Here is a 19,108-nt window from a genome sequence, read left to right as displayed (position 1 = left end):
TGAACTAGCAGAAAAATCCATATTATGTTTGTTTACAAATTCAGAGTTTTGTTTAAAGAACTACTAAATATGTTTTTTATGTCTTAAATTCAATTAAAAGAAATTACAATTCAGTGGGAGGAGGCAGATAAAAAGTAATCATCAAAGCTCTACCGACTGAGGTTTTGACAGTTTCTCAGCAACCTGAGTGCAAAGAGATCACAATCCATAAGAAGATTCTCAAAAAAGTGCACAGGAAAAGCCGGAAAGCAAAGAGCTTTAATGGGAGAGCATGAGATTTGTACAAGTAATAATGTATCTAAAAACAGACACAGTTTTGAGGTGGAGCAGAGCAAATTTGCACATAAATGAACTTTTTGAGCCTTTGTGCAGAGATTTTAAGGAAAGCAGTACAATGTGATCATGAAAACTCAGAAGGTTCAGTGGTGTGGGACAGTAATGTACATCAATATATTGAGGTATATTGCTGGCTTTACATTACCGTTCTCATAATAAAATACACTAATACCCAATATTGTCAAAACTCAAGGCTTCAGTCATTGTGGAGATTGAAATCTGCCCAACAGATCCCTCTGGTGTAGACTTAAGGTTATGTTCCACTGTAGTCTTTCCACATGCAGACAAAGCTATGAAATACATTAAAGGAAATCAGAATTCCCAAACCAAGTCACACAAAACAAAACATATCTAAAATGGTAAAGTTTCTCACATTGCTATGTTAAATTTCTTGAAAATGCACAAGTGTGAGGTTTATAAACCCACAAATAAGTCTCATTTGGATGATGGCAGACTGTTGAAAGTATAAATCAAGAGAGCTTTGTTTGGTCAACCTGTGTCCAGCCCTGGTATTTATTGTTTCATTCTTCTTGAATACCATGAATCATAGGTCTACACTATAAAATGCTTTAGAAAAAGAACATGTTTTAGCATTTAAGGAGGAAGATATTATTTTTTGACTCAGAAATGAAATGATAAAATTATTTGTATCTCCATCTGTAAAATCTTAATGTGACATATAACGTTGATTTCTAAAACTGTAAATGGTGACTATTTCTCCGACTGGGCAGCAAAAAGCACATTAAGACCATTTATGTGTTTTTACAGTCAAATAATTGATCTGACTTTACAATAGTCAAGCCTGTTGTAAGGTTATAAATCTGTCCTTGATCAAACTAACAAAAAGACTGAATTCACTGTATTGGATTCCACAAGGTTTGTATGTCTGCCCATTCTGACACATACAGTAATACCCCTCAATGGAGAGGATGAATTTGAATGCTGTTCACGGCCCCTATTACCAAATGTCCTCATCAAAGAGAGTGCATTCAGCAATATGACTCAACCTGAAAAGGATTGAATTGTTGGGCGCCACTGTACTTTGTGCTGCCAGTAAATATATTTGTCATGTTCGTAACAATTTGCAGCTCTGTGTTTTGTAATCATAAAAAGGATAAGTTTGGGGGAGATGCGAGAGCCATTCTTTCGAGAGTGCTGATTACAGCAGGCACTATCTGTGTGAAGCACACAGCTGCCTGCCTCATCAGAATACCTAATATTCCAATGGAGGGGCTCTAAGTACCTGGCAAGCCCAAGTAGATAGATAACAAAGAGCCTATTAAATAATGGACAAAGTGGCCTGTGAAGGTAGGGTTGGGGATACAAGAGTGTGTGGTGGGAATTAAGTCTTTTAGCTCCACACACATTCCGAGATGAGATAGCCCCAAGTTCTAATTAAAATTCTCATTCCCATCTAAGGTGGTAATTTTGATCTGAAGGGAGAGTGGAAAGTTAGATGTTTTGCTGGCAGCCTCCTGTTCCTGCTCTCTCTATCTCTCTGTATTTTTTCCATTTCTCTTTATTGATCAAAAACAATGTTATCTGCCCAACCTGGTAATTCTTCCTTGCCCTTGTTCACCATTTGATAAACCCCACTCCCAATATACCATGCAGTGTATGGTAGGGTAATTGGCCAGACCAATCAATATTTTTCTAATTATCAGAGCCAATTGTTTAGCGAGTTTTCATTTATTTGACAAAGAATATGAAGATTAATTTAACAAAAAAAATATGATTAAAAATAAGAAATTTTATTTGTCACATCCTTAGCTAAGGTAAGCTGCACCTGGACAAGTGTTGGCACGTAGACAAAGACTAAATCCCATTTCATCCATTTCCCTTACACATTCTGTATGTTTACATCCGGGATTAGGGGTGTGATGTGACTGTGATCTAGCGGGAGGGCAGAGGTGTAGGCTGTATAGTTTTTTCAGAGACACACTTCAAATGAAGGTGTAAGCTGTGCTGACAAAGAAACTCACAAATGTATTTTCTCCATTTTGTGACAACAACCACTATAATATGCAGTTTTTGGTACTCCCCAAAGCAGAGTCAAAAAAGGAACAGCTATTTTTACTTTATAAGTCCTATGAAAATAGATAATCTGGCACGACTATGCATCTGTGTTGACATAAAATGATGTTAAAATCAGGGAAAATAGTTGAGCTTTTGTAAGTTGTTATGAGGGAAAAAGTCAGCCTCGTTACACAAACTTGCAGGCAGTAGTAGATGGAAACTGGACAATGAGTGTATAGTTTTATCTGGCATTAGACATTGTGTGGTCTGTTAGAGGTCAATGCACCAATAGTTCATCATATTGACATATATAATTACTATTCTGTGCTATTTTTACAAGACATACTGCACACACAACAAACTGATAAGGTTCACTGTGCAAAAAGATATTAGATCTTATACTTTACCTGTAAATATATGTACATATACATGTAAAGCTGACGTTTTATCTGTAATGTTGCACACACTAAAACTTCACTGATTGAGAGACAAGAACCAGGTGATATAATTCATTGCATGCTCCAAAACTACCCTTTTGCCAGTTGTGTTTGTTGTAGTGCATTTTATCCCCATATAATAGTCACTCTAAGGTTTTTCTCTTGTGTTTTCCCCTTTTCTTTGCCCTTTCTTTCCACCTCATTACTTCTAACAATTATATTTTGGTAGAAAGCCTCTCAGTCGCAGTGGCTAAAATGAAACATTCAGGCAAGACAATGGATCACAGTGTCAACACCAAAGTTATCATCACTTTGTTTGATTTATATTTCTTTGGTACTTTTCAGTACACTTTACAAACACACACACTTGAGGTCTCATTGAAGTTGTCTCAGATGAGCAGGCTGCCCAGTGTGACGTTAAGGGACTAACTGAATCGCCATCATTCTCATAGAGCTCCTTCACTAAGGTTGTAAAATTAAACAGCCAATTTCACCTGATAATTGGATAGTGAAATATTTGCGGTCAAACTCTCTGCTGTAAGACAGTAGCATAATGCAGTGAAGAAAGTGGAAACGTGGAGCAAATCATCACATTTAACCGTGACAATAATGTAAAATAAGCCAAAATTTTATAGTATCACGGTTAGTTTGTGTTCACTTGTAGATCAAAACATGTTCATTCTTTGCTATTAAGCTGAGTGAAAGAAGTAGAAATGGAGTCGTAAAACAGCTATAGATTAAAATGTGGTTTGGACAGACTGGTTTGTATTCAAAGCAGTACAAGTTATATCCCAGAGTCAGGCATTAAGTATTCCTTTAGTTAATCTCATTCAAGAAGAACCTTTAACTGCCATAAATATACTCTAATTAACAAGATTCAGCTCTTGTGATGTTTTTCACCCTGCTCATATTTATTGCAAAAATAGCATTTACACTACAGAGTAGTATTTGCTAATTATCAGCATTTGAAAGGGGCAATAAGGCTGGCAGATGGTAATATCTTGGGGGTTAAGCCTCCTTTTCTCACCATACTGTGTTTGCCAATATAAGCTTCGAAGATGCCACCCTTGGGTGGTATGAACTTTTCGTCTAGGATTGAGTGCCTTTGCTGGGATCAAACACTCAAATGAGCCGTGATGATGAGCCTGGTGATACATGCTGCTGTCTCCCAGCCTCAGCCACAGAGGGCTGCTTGAACGAGCTCATTCCTTCTTCTTCCTACACTCTTCGCCCTTAACCTCAGGCTCCGGTGTTTGAACTTAACTTCAGAAGACCTTCAATTTTTAATTTATGTTCTTTTTTTTTTTTTTTTTAAATAAAAGGGTTTTATTGGGCCACATGCTGCTGGTTAATTACTTCTTTCATTATTGGCTAATACAAAGGTGTCTGCTGAATTAAGTGGGTGACCAATATGTCTTTGTGATTTTCAAAGTCCTAAAACAAGATGTATCACAACGTATGGTCCTGGACTATTAACTGTGACAGTCATTTCTGAAAAAGCAGTGGAAACACTGATCATGGAGCTGTGATAACTTATAGGAAAACAGAAAAGGGAAGAAGGGGTTGGATCAAACTGAGACTTTGATATAAAACAGGTGTTGTACAGCACAGTACAAAGAATCCTTTTAGTAAGTCATATGTAACATTTTCTGAATTTACCAGTAAATTGTGTATATTGGTTTCACTGAATCAGACACTGGCACAGGCTGTCAAAAATGTTGGTTCAGTTGAGAAATCACAGTTTGCGTGACATAACTTCAACCAAGCCTTGTTGAGACATTTATTTTTTACTGATCATCTGTTTCATTCAAAACTCGGCAGCTGTTTGGCTCCAAGTTGACTGATAATCAATCACGCAGGCAGGTACGGTCATTTTAATCTTACAGTTGTATCACTTGGCTGATACTAATGCTCACAGCTCTCTTTCTTATCCCAAACATGTCCTTATTTACAGTTTTTGTAGGTACATAATATGTTTGTGGATCTCTAGGAACAATTCTGTAAAAGCATTTTCTTTTAATCCATTCATTGATAAAGATGTCTGAATAAAAACAATGCAGTGGTTCATAAAGTTTGTTATCATAAAATTATTTCCAAAAGCTAAAATTGAATGCATATAGGTGATTTAATAGGAGAAAAAGGAAGACTTTTCTCAGGATTGCAGGTCCTGTTCTGCACACTAAAATATGCATGCAGTAAACAATAACCCATAGGAAGAATAAAAAAAAAAAAAAAACACCAGCCAATAACAATTCAGGCTGCTTAACTTGCGTATCAACAGTCTTGTCAGCCAGCCAGCCAAGCAGTCAGTGTCAGGGATGAGACAAGGCCATAATCCAATTCTGGTTTTTACACGGCGTCATGCCTTTACCTTTGACAGCATGATTGATGTGTATGTAAATGTGTTTTGAGGAGGGCTGTGAGCAGCTAGTTAAAGCAGACATTTAAGGCTGCCCTGTCAAAGACAAATAGAGGGATGTAGAGAGACAGGAGAAGAAGTACAAGAAGGAATCAAAAATAAAGACAACTATTGATCCAGAAATGAAAGAAGATGGACAATGGAGAAGCCCTTGACAAGGCGTTATGTACCTCTTGAGCGTCTTCTCTGAATTCATAGAGAGGCAGTTTGACAGCTGGCATACTGTGGGGAGTTTCTAACAAACACCATCCAGGAAAAAGGTGACAGCCTTTTGAAGTGGTATCCCCATTGTCCCTTTTGATCCAGGCCCTTCTCTTGCCCTAATCATTCTGTAATTCAAATCACTGAACTCAAGGTAAACAGGTGGCTAGTTTCTCTCTAGATATGGGTAGTGAGTGTTATGCACGAGTTCCTGTGAGCATGGAAACATACATATATGTCTATATATTCTTCTTCTGTCTGCTTCTCACATGTCCCGGTAATAATGTCACTTAAATCTAACAACTTTACAAGAACAATAGGTGGCAGGAACCTCAAACACACCTACCAGTCTATTCAATGACCACAACAGAGGAAGAAAAAGGGTAGAGGAGGGACGTAGGGGAAAGGTTTCTCCGTCTCTTCAGCTGACATTCACTTCTATTTGAAGCCATCGATCCCTGGAGTCAAGTCCTTAACTTAGCACACAGAAGCAGGTCTGTGTAAATGACACTGCCTGAATATTACCAATCTATTATCCTAAACAGTAAATCCATTCTCTATTTTGCATTATTTAAAATCTAAAAGAATCAAAAACAACTTTAAACTTTCTTAGAAAAAAATGGATTATGATAAACTTGACAAAAAATAAATTTCTGCCAAGTTTTGATGTAGAGAGGTGCAAACTTAGACACTAATTTAATTAGATCACATTAGATGAAACTGATTTGATTAGTTGAAACTGAAACTGAGCCAGCAGCTGTAACAAGATGTCACTGTAAAAGAAAAGGACAACTGCCAATTGCATGGTTTACAAATGCACTTAAAGTGACAAAGTAATTACAGTGCTGACAGAAAGTTCTTAGATGCTTCCAAAGGCACCATTTTGTTACATTTCAGACTCATCTCAAGATGCCTTCAGTTGTGTTTTTCCATTTATCTCTACAAAATCCCCCAAACAGCAAAGCATAAACAGTGTTTTGTGAATTTGTTAAAAATAAATGATTCAAATCTCCAGTTTACACAGAACTCTTTTTCCAGCAATGACAATACATTCTTCTAGTTATTTTTTTTTAACCGTGACAATTCTTCTTGGCAAAACTTTATTAGTCAACCAAGATGAGTGGGAAATTTTAATGCATAGCAATGTTGAGATCTCAGTTTTTTTCTGACTTTGTGAAGTCATTATCCGCTGTCAGCATCTTACCTTTAGTCTGAATGATTTCAGTTTGGATAATTGCAGAAACGTTCTCATGGAGGACTCAAGCTAACAGCTACTCAGACTGAGACATATTCCAAAGTAGATTTCTGACATAAAACAAGTCTGATTGTAAACATTTTACAAATTAACTCTAAAATTTAATTTTTTAAGGAATAAATGGACTCCTGTAAAGCTGTAAAGCATGTTTAGGATGACAGAAGTAAAAGAAAGTATCAGAGCTCTGTTTCTCAAGTGTCTTTCTGGAGGTTCTGAAAGGTTTCTGGTTTTATCATATACACAAAAATGTGAGCAAAAAATGCTTAATAAATATTGAAGGTTTAGGAAAACCATAATAGAAACATTACGTAAAATCACAGATTTCTATGGGCTTGTTAAAAAAATGCTCTAATGTTATTGGTGGGATGTCTTATTTTTATTAATAATTTGTATTTTGTCAGCATCACTACTCAAATTTGTGGTAAAATAATGGAATGAAAAATAAATTCTCAGCTGTACTAGTGGCATGGCCCAGTTTTGCATATCTGGCTGCCACTGTGTTCCATATAACAAGCCAAAAGTACAGTATATGTGAATGTTGCTTTCTCATTAAAGTAGACTTACACAGGAATTGTTCATTAGAGAGATGGCTCCTTTCAAGTGCTGTCTTCCACAAAAGAAATGAGGAGGCAAACTTGAAAAGAGAAGTCACACATATATGACATGTTTCAAAAGTATGAGGCAAAGAAATGGAAAATTAAGACATTTTTCTTTGAGACTAGTGTTGATTTTCTTTCTGTCTTGCTATCAATAGGAACTCCTGCATGGAAATGGTGAAAAGGATTGATGGGAAACAGAATACTCATTTCCCGCGAAATGTTTTCACAGCCATCAGATGGCATCAAACAATGAGACAGAAAAATAGGAGAGGAATGAAAGAGGGAGAAAATGTGAGGAAGACTGCTTCAGAAAGAGAACCCACACATCTCTTCCATGTCCCCAAGTGCCCTGTGGGCCCTACACCCTGCTCTGCTCTGACTCTGATAAAAAGGAGGCCTCAATTCCTTTCAATTTGGCCAGTGAGCCCTAGTCCTGTTAAAGGCAATCGACTGCCTGAACACAGACACTATATCATAATATGCAGGTGCAGACGAGCTCAGGCAGGAGAGAGGAGAGACATGGTACCGCAGGAGAAAGAAAGGGGCTCTGGCATCCATCTTTCTCACACTTCCACTAAAGCAGAAGGAAGAAAAGACACAAAAACACACTCACACACATGCAACAGTGGGAAAGCAAGAACATAAGAGGCGAGAGAAAATAGTAAAGCTGAGGAAAAATGGGACCCGTCACTTCCTTCATTTTTTTTTCACTTCAGGTAAAATAGACAGACTAAAAAGAAAAAAAATGCATTTTGTGCATGTAGGGGGTCTGATGGTGAAGAAAAGCAGAAACATGTTGTCTGGTATAAAAGAAAGGTGTTTGTTTGTGGTGGGTTAATGCTTCTGTAGACGTGGGGAGGCCAGTGACCTGGTTAGAGCTGTTTGTTATCAGAGGTCTCCAGGCCCCCCAGGTGTGCCGAGCTGCTGGTCTAAATCAGAGGGGCTGAGCCTGAGGGAGGGTGAGGAGTCAGACCTCTTGCTCATGGATGGATGAAAGGCCAATAGAATGGAAAGAGTGGCAAAGACCTGAAGAGGGCTTCAAATTACACATGAAAGATCTGATTAATCATCCAAACATTCTGTAGACTAACATTGCCTGTTGTTTCTAGCTTTCAATGTAATTAAACATCTAGTTCCATCTGTAACAAAGACATAACTTTGCATATACTGAATGTGCATCTAAATGCTGAGATTTCTGGGCTCAATGGAACACATCGGTGAATGCTGCACATAGACGCTGAGGCACACTCTGCGTGTTAGAACAGAAAACATTCATACCCTTTCATCCACTTTAGGGTCTGTGAAGTGGGAACACTGAGGGAATGGAAACTGAGAGCTCATAGCGGAGGCTCAGGTCAACAACTTGATAATATGTGACGCCTGATCTGCTTCACAGAGAACTCGTAACACACACCGTTAAAGAGCAGTGAGGTCTATAGCTTCAGGCAGGGATAAATCTGCAACAAGTCTGCAGTCCTACAGTTTAACCCTGACCTGTCAGTCATGCTTGGCTTTCGGCTCAAGCTTATCACTAAACATATTGGACTGAATCAATCCTCTGTATCTTGGACTCCGAAGTAATCTAACCCTGCAGAAACACCAAAGTGTGTATCATAAACATACAAATTAACATACTCTCACAAATGTTCAGACTGTGCTATAGCTAAACTACAGTACTTCGAAGACTTAAAAGTGACCTCAAAGTAATAATGTGCAAATTTTACTGGTCAGATTTTACTAAAGGTATTTTCATAGGCTATATAAGCAATAATTGAAGCAACTGAATGAGTGCATGTATGAGGTGTCACTTGTGTCTGGTTTTGACAACATGGTGCCTACAACTCATTCAGACATAAGTTGCTGGGTGTAGATTGCCACACACTGCAACATCATGAAGAAAACAAACAAAAAATCTTTTATTTGATGGATTCCAAATAGGAGTTGAATTACTCTGCCAAGCCTTAAAGACTGTGAAAAGATTAAATTAAACTTAGCGTCAGAATGCCTACCACCTGCTATCGTTTAATTATCAGTTCACAGAGACTCAAAATCATATCTGCCACCTCCTATGCTGCTTATACTTGATTTGAATGGCTTAAGCAGATGTCCTCACCCTTGTTACTTTGTAACTAGCAGCACAAAGAGAATGCCAAATGCAGCTCAGACTCCTGTTTGTGGCCAATATTACAAAGTCTGACTGTGAGAAGTAGACTGTCCAGACTCACACGCTACTACTCAATTTAACTACTGGTGGGCTTTCATCTTCAGTCACTTCTTTCTTTCTGAAGGCTATGATCTTTTTGTGTGTGTGCATAAATATTGGTGCTAGATGGTATACTGGATCATGTTTCAATATCGCATATACAGCTCAATGCTAATGCTCCTTCTCCAACAGGAAAAACACACTAGGCAATTTGCAGCACAAACTATTTGCATCATTTTCTGTACACTGCAGTGTGACAAATGCAACTAGCTATATACCTGGGTAGAATAATAACTTATTAACAGCTATGGTGTGTTCCAGCAGACTTAAGAGTACAAAAACAATGTCCAACCTCTGTGTCACTTTATCAGAAAATGAGTGTTAAATACTAACAGTATATGCAACTACTGTTTTTGGAAATGAGGCATTAGAGCAGTAGAAATGCAAAAAAGGGAATTTCTTGTCTGCTAGGCTGAAATTATCTGTGCATTCCAACCAGTGGTGAACTGGCAGGACCTTCAAGTAATGCAGAGAAGGCCCTGAGTAGACCTAAGAATTTTAAAAAGTTAGATACGTTGCTTGTCTGTATAACACTGTAACACAAGTGTGTTTCCATGTTTTCTGTTCGAGCCTTGCCTCTGTAACTATGGGCCATTTTGTCAATGTGCACGTGTATGTGTGTGGCGCAGAGAAGGCCCAGTTGTGAAAGTCACGATTAAACACTGATTCTTACCAGCTTTTGTGCTGAAAAAGGCACCCTGATAGAACCTTTAGTAGAGGTAGGAAGATTTTAACTTATCGAAGGTCTGTGTTAAAAACCCACGCAGCAGCCCTTTGTATACTCGAACAATACCCTGAATGTCTAAGTGTAAAAATCAACATCAACCCCAAGTTAATAGCTATTAAACTTGACTTCCTGAATAGTGTTCTTTAAATGAAGTCATTCCCAGTTTATTAGTTTCAGAGTAAACAGAAAAAGCACACAGAATTGAACAGGCCTGACTTCACTCCTTACAAGTAACTTTTGAAAACTTCTCCTCCACATCCTGGAGTTGTATTCAGATGTGCTGGAAGTGAGCGCTGAAGAGCAGTCATGTAGAAAGAGAATGCTGTTACTGGAGTTATTAACAGGCTCCTGTGTTTCCCCCCCTCTCAGCTGAGCTATTCAGAGCATAGCGTTCCTCATCTGCCACAAACACACGCAGACAGGCGAACACAGCAGACGGACACACCGTGCACTCCCTCTACATGTTGTGCAGTAATATGTTTTTTGCCCATTTACAACAAATTAAGTTTCCCTCAAAGTGAATTTCAAGCTTGGCTGCCTTTGGAGGGCAAGCGACTCTTTTTTTCATTAATTTTCATTCTTTTCCCTCGAACAAATGATTTACTGTATAGCTCGTTCTGCGTTACTCTGCACTCACGGTCCTTTTCATTCTCTTGTTTTCTCCCCTCTGTCCCTCCCCTTGTTGCTGAATTCGGGCCAGGCAATGGAAAGCAATTACACTGTCAGAAAGGTGTATTCTGATTTATTAAAAGCCTTAAATGCTATCTGTTTTGCTCCTCATTGTGTCCCCCTCGGGAGCTGAGGCCTGACACCCAAATGAGATAGAGTGAGCGCTTGTTGCTCAATGCTCCATCCTCAGAGTCATCTCAGAAGCCAGCAGAGTAAATTTCTATTGGCAATGGAGGACAGAAAAATGGTTGTAACACAGCAGTGAGGATGAGAATAGATTTTACTCTGAAGTCTAAAAAGAAAAGGACATAAACAGACAACGAGAGGATGTGTCTACTCTCTTTTATAAAGGATTAGTTTGGAATAACATTATTCTTTTATTCAGTTTTATCAAGCAGGTTCTCAACTATCTGCCTACTAGAGAACTTCCCTAAATGAACTGTATGCCCTGAGACACAAGCCATTTCAGAGATCTTTTCATCAGACTAATTCCTATTCATGCAAAAGCAGAGGAGACAAAAGAAGGTGGGAGAGGGAGAGAGCAGAGCGAGGCTGCTAAGCCATTAAGGTGTGAATAAGTTCCAATTTCCAAAATAAATATTATCTCTGTCTGAGTAACCCCAAATGTGTGTGCTTTAATGCCAGTTCATAATAAGGATCAACGAGAGGTCAGCACTGCAAGAACATGTGAAAACAAATTCACGAACCCTCACCTGCAATACTTTAATCTATTTATTGCTCCTATTCTTTTGCGCACACACACACACACACACAGATGAGGTGAGCTGTACAGACTGTAAAGTTAAACACATCACTGACACAGACGGTCGAACTGCACTTCCTCCCTTTCACAGTAGGCTACACATTAAGAGCCGTGCCTAATGCACTCCCCACCTCCTCCCAGCCCTCACCACCTTTTCCTCATTACTGCGTTCTTGATCACCAGAGAGATGGGAAAGATGCAAGGGTGGAGATGCGTAACAAAGCAGCTAGTATCCTGGGGGAACCATTAGTTGGAGATAAGACGCCATACAGCACTATAACGTAAGGACATAGATCATAAACCTGCTTATCTTCTGCTCTCCCTTGGATCACCTCTTTACTCAACTGTTGCAGACCAAAGGACAGTCTGGGTACGGCCTTTTCTCAAACATTCTTGTGATAACAGATACTTCCATGATAGTTGGAAATGACTGATATAAGAACCACTCATTAATGAAGCAAAATAGAAAATAAATGAATACAGTTGCCAAGAAACATGAATTGATACAGCCATGACCTTTCCATCTTCAAAGAATTTTCTTACAGTTCTAATGCTGCTGAGGTGCTGCAGGCAGCGATTAACATATAACCAGATGATAAAGCGTCTTTATTTCCAGGTACCTGTTAGATGTTGACAAGAAAAATGCTAAACGTCCTCAAGACAAAAATAATAATTTATGACAAAAAAATTATTTATGATGAGAAAGAAATGACAAAAATAAGTTATGAAAGGAGCCACAATGTTAACAGGAAGCAGGAGAAAATGAGTGTAGAAAAGTTTTATTGAAACTTTGAAGAGGAAGCCAAGAATATATTTTTTCATTTACTGATGTTTGCATCTTCTTAATCTGATGTTTAGGTTACAACTAATGTACTCATAAATAGTCTGACACTAAACTTATAAAAAATCATATCAACTCACTGGCGAAGACTAAACCATGACTTTCAATAATTTTAGCTTCTGGTGTCATCTTAAAAGCAGTGTGGATTCAAAGTTATATTTTACAGATAGGACTTGTGCCAAATAATTATTTCCTGCTGGTACACATCTAATATGTCAAATATCAAATCATTTATTTATGTCCTACATGACGAAGTTTCAATCAGACAAACCAAACCAGGACTTTTACTTGTAATGGAGTATTTTCAGGGTAATTTTCCAACCATTATGATTTTGACTAGCTGACTAACTTTTAAATCTATCACATGGTTTCACTTTGCAGCCTCACTTCATCCACACAATGAAATGCTTAATGGCTGTACAGTCGTTGGCCTTTGAAGGAGGCAGTCAGTGGATGGAGGGCTCTTTTTATTACGAACCCATCAGAGAGCCATTCAGAGAAGAGCCTCAGAGTCGAGAACTCGCATATCAGAGTCAGCTTTCATAAATTTTCTTTTAAAAAACTAGCATTAATTAGTTCCTGTAATTAAAACTGCCACTTTGTCACAATAGGTGCTGCTTTATTAGTTGATGACCATGTATGATGTGTGCAAAAGCAATTACAGAACTTGACAATGAAACGTCCAGGTGGAAAGGTCTCTCCTTTACCATAACAGAAGTGTATGATGCCCAGCTTGAAGCATGCTGGCTGTGTTTCCTGTGTCTCTATCTGTTTGCCTACCCCGGCTTCTTCCGTGTGGCTGCTGACCTTCTTCTCTCTCCACGGTTGGAGTGGCTATTGATTGGATCTTGGCACACAGTGTACAAACACAGAGATAAGGAAAGAGAGAGGCAGGCGGGCAGATTCAGCCGCAGTGTCCACTCCACTCTTGTTGCTCCAGACAACCCCACCCCCACCCCGGAAAAAAAAAAAAAACTTCTTGGATACTCCGCTCCCGCTGAGCAGACACCCAGACATGGTAAATGAACTCTCACAGCACACAGGATTAGGTCTCAAATTCAATCACAACAGTGTAAGCAAAGTTAAATCACTGCAGCTGACAGAGACCGCTGCGTTTCTTTAACACAGTTCAAGTGATCAATCACAATCTTGCTCTGATTGGGGGGATTTAAACAGAAAAACAAAGCTAAGTGGATGTGACATGTCTGCACTGTGATGCTCATATCAATAGTTTTACTTGATGTGTCTACATGAGCCAACTCTCAGTTAGCCTGTGGCCTGTTCAATCTCTCACCATGAGGCAGCTATCTCATTTACACTTTCTTTCCATCTGGTTTACAGACAGAGGCTGCGCTGTGTCGGAGGTGACTAATAGTGTCATAGCCCTGCCCTCCCCACCGGGGCTAGCACAAGAAAAACCTCAAACTGCTGCCTCCGCAACTCCAGGGCATACACTGCCTACTGGTGAGAGGAAAAAGAAAAACGCTTTGTCAACAGACAAGCTGGGCAAATAAGGTGCTTTCAATTCCAGATGGCCAGGGGACACTCGAGGGCCGTAAAGAAATGAGGAAATAGTTTGAAAGATGGAGGCAGTAGGGGTCATTTCAAAGACGCTTGTTAGTATTGTAGTAGGTCGAAAGCCTGTTGTCTCTTTCTCTGAACCTCTGTGGACACGGGCGCCTCAGGAGGAGATAGAAAAAGCGGTTTTCTCAGATACTGTCAAGATGGTCCACTAAAGGAAATGTTCAGACAGACAGGGACCAGAAGAGCAGACACAGGTCCATGAATCCAGCAGAGCAAGTGCAGGAAGAATCAAAAACATCCTCCTCTGGGAAATAAGATGGATTTTTCTGTTATTTTTCTTTTTGTCTTTGTGTGTGATGTGTATCTGTCTGAGGAGAAGCGAGTGTATGTCTTTTAAAGCCCCATGTGTTAGGAATGGTGTGCAGTTTAAAATTGCTTTAAAGCTTAAAAGAAAATATTCACCTCTACAAAATTTATGTAGTACAAAAACGATAGATAGATAGATAGATAGATAGATAGATAGATAGATAGATAGATAGATAGATAGATAGATAGATAGATAGATAGATAGATAGATAGATAGATAGATAGATAGATAGATAGATAGATAGATAGATAGATAGATAGATAGATAGATAGATAGATAGATAGATATTTAAGTGAAACAATAATTTAAAGCATATTAACCATTTAGAAATTTTATGTTCCTGTTAATTAGGACCTAGAAGATTTTCAGATAAAGTGAAAAACAGAGGACTCAATTAGTGGAGTGAGACAAAAAGATTATACCTGCTAATTTATTTATTAAGTGAGCAAAATTGTGAATTAGTCATGGACAAAATTTAGTTATATTAAAATTATTAGTTGGAGCCTTTTCAGTCAGGAGGAAGATGGTCAGCTGTGGGTGTGTACTTTTTATTTTATGAACAGGGATCTTCACAACATACAGCTCTGGACTTGCATCACAGTAAGAACAAATCAGATTACCTAAAAAAAGGTGCTGCTGGTCATAGGAAGTTGGCTAAAAATCGAATGGACAAGTCAGATGACCGCTGGAAAGAAAATTTGTAAATGGATGAGCTCAAGATACAAACACTTTCTTTAAAAAAAGATGGGTTTTGTTTTAAGAAAGAAAAACACTTTAGCCTTTTAGTGATGTAGAGTGGTGGTAGAATCATGGGCCAGGCCCATCTGGAAGGTTTTCCATGAAGATGGTCATTGGGAAAATACCTTGCATGTAACTAGATGAACCATCTAAATCACATTTATCAACTGGAGTCACATCAGATTACCTATAAACTTCCTTTAAATCACACTAACATGAGTTAAATATCTGATTCCAGTGCCTGTAGTGTAGATTTTGTGATTTGGATCTTTCAGACAGAATAAAACATACATTTCCTGTTTTCTTTAATGAAACTTTCTTCATTTACATTCTCTTTTGATGATGAAAAAAAGAAAAAGACAAATGAGATTTCAGAGGATGAACAGTAAACAAAAAGAGAGGGGAAAATGTATCAGGAGAATATGGGGCTTGTCACTAATTGTTATATATAGAAAAGAGGGTTGGTTCCCTGAATAGGTAAATTCCCCTCTAATTGTCTTATGCCTCAGTAGGCAGAGGGGAAATGACACGAACATGAAGGGAATCTGAAAATTAAATCCCCCCAACCTGCCCTATTAATTCATCTGAAAGCTGTAACATCTCCCTCAAATCTTTGCTTCTTTGATTTTCTCAGTGAAACTGACTTCAAGTGTAAAACATCGCACAAAAATACTTGCTGGTTCAGTGTAATTTACACAATAAATCCCAAACACTCTGCCTAAGTGAATCTTGATTTGAGTGGAAAAAAAGTACATTCCTCACAAATCAGCAGACACCACCTCACTAAAAGTAGAAAAAGAGAGTTAAAAATTAAAAAGAAATGCCTTCTTTTAAAGTATCTGAACCTAATAATGCAGGCAGGATAGATTTTATGTGGAGGAATACATTACAGAAAACAAATTAGGCAGCAAGATAGAAGCATGCCAGTGCAAATGGCTCAAGATCTTATTTCCATCCTTATGAGATAACTGTACCCATTAGAAGGTTAAAGCTATTCTGGTGTCCTAGCTGCGCTCGGCCGTTTCCAAAGACTCTGCCTCGGAAATTACGGCAATCTGTCTTTAAACTTTGATGCAGTCAGAAAGCTCCCTTTATCTATTCTCATCATTTTCCCTCTGACCTGTGTGTGTGGGTGTGGGTGCGTGTGTATGTGTGTGTAGAGTTGCATACGCACACGTAAAAGAGAGGGAAGAAATGGTAACAGCAAGAGAGGGAGCAGACAAGGAAAGAGATATGAGCGGGTGGGGCTAAGCTGTCTGCGACCAAGGCCCAGAGAACATAAAAAGAAAAATACGGTCATAAAACCTCTCTATGACTATGAATACTAATACTGACTCTGTGAGCCAAACCAAGCAGGTCTGTCCTCTCTCTGTTCCCCTTTGTCTTGCTGAGAGAAATGATGTAGCTTAAAAAGAAAGTGAAAATAGCGAGCCACACCGGCTGCGTTGTATATCTTAGTACTTACACTATGTTATACACAGAACAGCAGTAGCACTGATTGAGAAGGAAGATTGGTTATCGACAACAGAGAGACGCATAAACCCTTCATTTGTTGATTTTTCTAGCATAAACCCATTTTATAATTTACTGCACATCAGTGTTTTTCCATATTAATGAAACTGCAAAATCCCGTAGCAGTAAACAAACTCATATTTCTTCATTTTAACATACACAAAAACTACGTATTACTACAGCTTGTTTACTTGCCGCAGTTAAAATCTCAAACCATGTTTATTTACATTTAACTGTTGGTTGTATGGTATTACCATATAAAAACACTGACTTCATCTCAATTTTACTCAAAGGCAGTAACAAGCTTTTACAGTAACACATGTACATGACATCATATTGTATTAGAAAAAAATTGTTTCTTTTCCCTTTAAACATAAAAAATAGTTTGCTTCAGTAGGGCAAAAACTGTAAAGATGTGATTTTTTTTTGTATTAACAGCCTAATCTAGGCTTACATTTAAAACCTTCAAATACATATAAAGTGACATACATTTATAATGTGTAATATTTGCATAAATGTTTAGCTGTTTTTGATATAAAGTCAATCATATTAGAATTTCCCTGATTGGATGAAAAAGAAAGATACTGTAACAACAACTGACAGCCGCATGAAGCTGCAAAATTGTGAAAAAAACTAATAGTTAAAAAAGTTGCATTTTATGTGAAATGTACTTGCTGTTAAAGGCCTGTTTCTAGTTCAAATGATCATCATTTAAGTAATTATTTTAAATCAATATTAAATAAATTTGCTATTACAGCCATGAGCAATGGTCTCACCAACACAACCAATTTAAATCTTTTCTGTCTGAACTTTTCACAGCTAAATTAACACTAATAAAACAACACAAATCTAAAACTTGTAACATTTTCTATTTTGATTATTAAGAATTTTCATTACCTTTTCATTTGTAGAAGCACAAACATTTTTTTTCAACTGTGCCAACAGCTGTTTCATAGCATGATTTCTAAATTTTGGAGCAATTTATGGATTTTATGGTCAAGTGCTACTTACAAGTACCTGTACTTTCATGGTATCTCCCTTGAAGCAAGCTTTCCCTGACAAATGTTGGAGGACAGAAGAAAAAGTCGTAATCTCTCAAGGATTTCTAATGAGTTTTTCTCCTACAATTATTTGATAAGAACAGACAAGACTGGAGGCAGCATGTATGATACACTAGCTCCTACTGCTGAGGTGAGAGCTCTGCTGATTACACACACACACACGCAGAGCTTTACAGTCCATCATCTCACAATGTAACAATTCTAATAATAACATGAGAGGCTGAAGTTATGACCAGCAGGCACACCTAAGTTACCAATCTGGGTCTTTTTAATCTAAACACACACTCACAACAAGTCTCATAACCCTTCCATCTTTAATCTTCGCCACAGTTCAACCTCTCTCCCCCGAACATAATCATGCCCCCCTACCTCACTTTTTTTTTTCTTGACTTGTTTGTGTCACTTTCCATCCAGGGACTTACCACACTGAGTCCAAGCTGTTCCCTCTGCAGGTAGGGAAGGTTTCTGCGCTCCAAGCTGGCAAGGTAATGCTGCAGTCTGGTGTAGGTGTAGGGGTAGCAATAGGCAAACTGGTAGACGTCGTCCTCTCGGTCAAAGCAAAAGGCAAAAGACATGACATAGTTGCGTCTGTGGTCTGGGCATCGGTAGTAGTAGACGTTTTTGGCTGGAAGCCTCTGCCTGCAAGAGAAACACACAAACAAATAAAAAAGAAACTTCATTTATTCCACATGTTTTCAATGTAAGAACAGAAGATTCAAACTATATCAGCTGAACCATTTTTTTTTACTTTAAAATGTTCCTGATATGCTCAGTTTACAAAGTGAGGAATAACAAGGATTGAGGGAATTAGGGTTATATCACCTGGTAATGATATGTATGCGCCCTTTATTATCTAATGTCATCTGACAACAGACAAAAACTGAAACTGAACAAACATAAAACTAGGTGAAACAAGATGCATGTAAATTTACAAAAAATGTATCTTATATTGTACTGATACATGTTCACCAACATCGATGATAAACCTATAAACAAACTGACTGAACAACTTGAGATTGTTTTAAATGTCAATCCACTGCAAAACTGTTGTGAATGAGGTTTTTGAGATGTAATTGTGACAAGAGACCAAGCTATAGCATCATTAACTGTCGTTGGTTAATCATGGATCCAGGTTTTGATGTTGACTAGTCCTTTGGTCTCCTTCCATCCTGTTTAGTGTACAAAGATCCAGGAGTAAATCAGGAAGAAAGCCCTCAATGATGAACGGCTAAGTGATTGTCTAAACCAGCAGGAACCAAATGTGGGAGAGGAAGAACAGGAATCATCAATAAGGCCCTGCTTTGCATGTACCACCAACAGACTGAGGAAGTGGCTGATATAAACAAAATACTACCAGTGAGCAGAAAAGGCTGGACCAAA

General features: G+C 38.2%; 1 protein-coding gene across 2 annotated transcripts in view; it reads right to left on the bottom strand.

Moving 5' to 3' along the window:
* The window catches only part of agbl4 (ATP/GTP binding protein-like 4), a 251,446-nt gene that overhangs the window by 107,618 nt on the left and 124,720 nt on the right, over nt 1-19,108 (bottom strand). For both annotated transcript variants that reach the window (XR_001808379.3, XM_017407166.3), the window contains exon 5: nt 18,151-18,367. Coding sequence is in view for 1 of the 2 variants with exons in the window: in XM_017407166.3 (XP_017262655.2) it covers nt 18,151-18,367 (217 nt within the window). In the remaining variant the exon portion in view is untranslated. The remainder of the gene's footprint in view (nt 1-18,150; nt 18,368-19,108) is intronic.

This window comes from Kryptolebias marmoratus, linkage group LG24 (genome assembly GCF_001649575.2).
Source record: "Kryptolebias marmoratus isolate JLee-2015 linkage group LG24, ASM164957v2, whole genome shotgun sequence".
In the NCBI taxonomy this organism is placed as follows: Eukaryota; Metazoa; Chordata; class Actinopteri; order Cyprinodontiformes; family Rivulidae; genus Kryptolebias; species Kryptolebias marmoratus.
The sequence above is the reverse complement of the archived record's forward strand: the minus strand, read 5'-3'. Positions and strand labels throughout refer to the sequence as shown.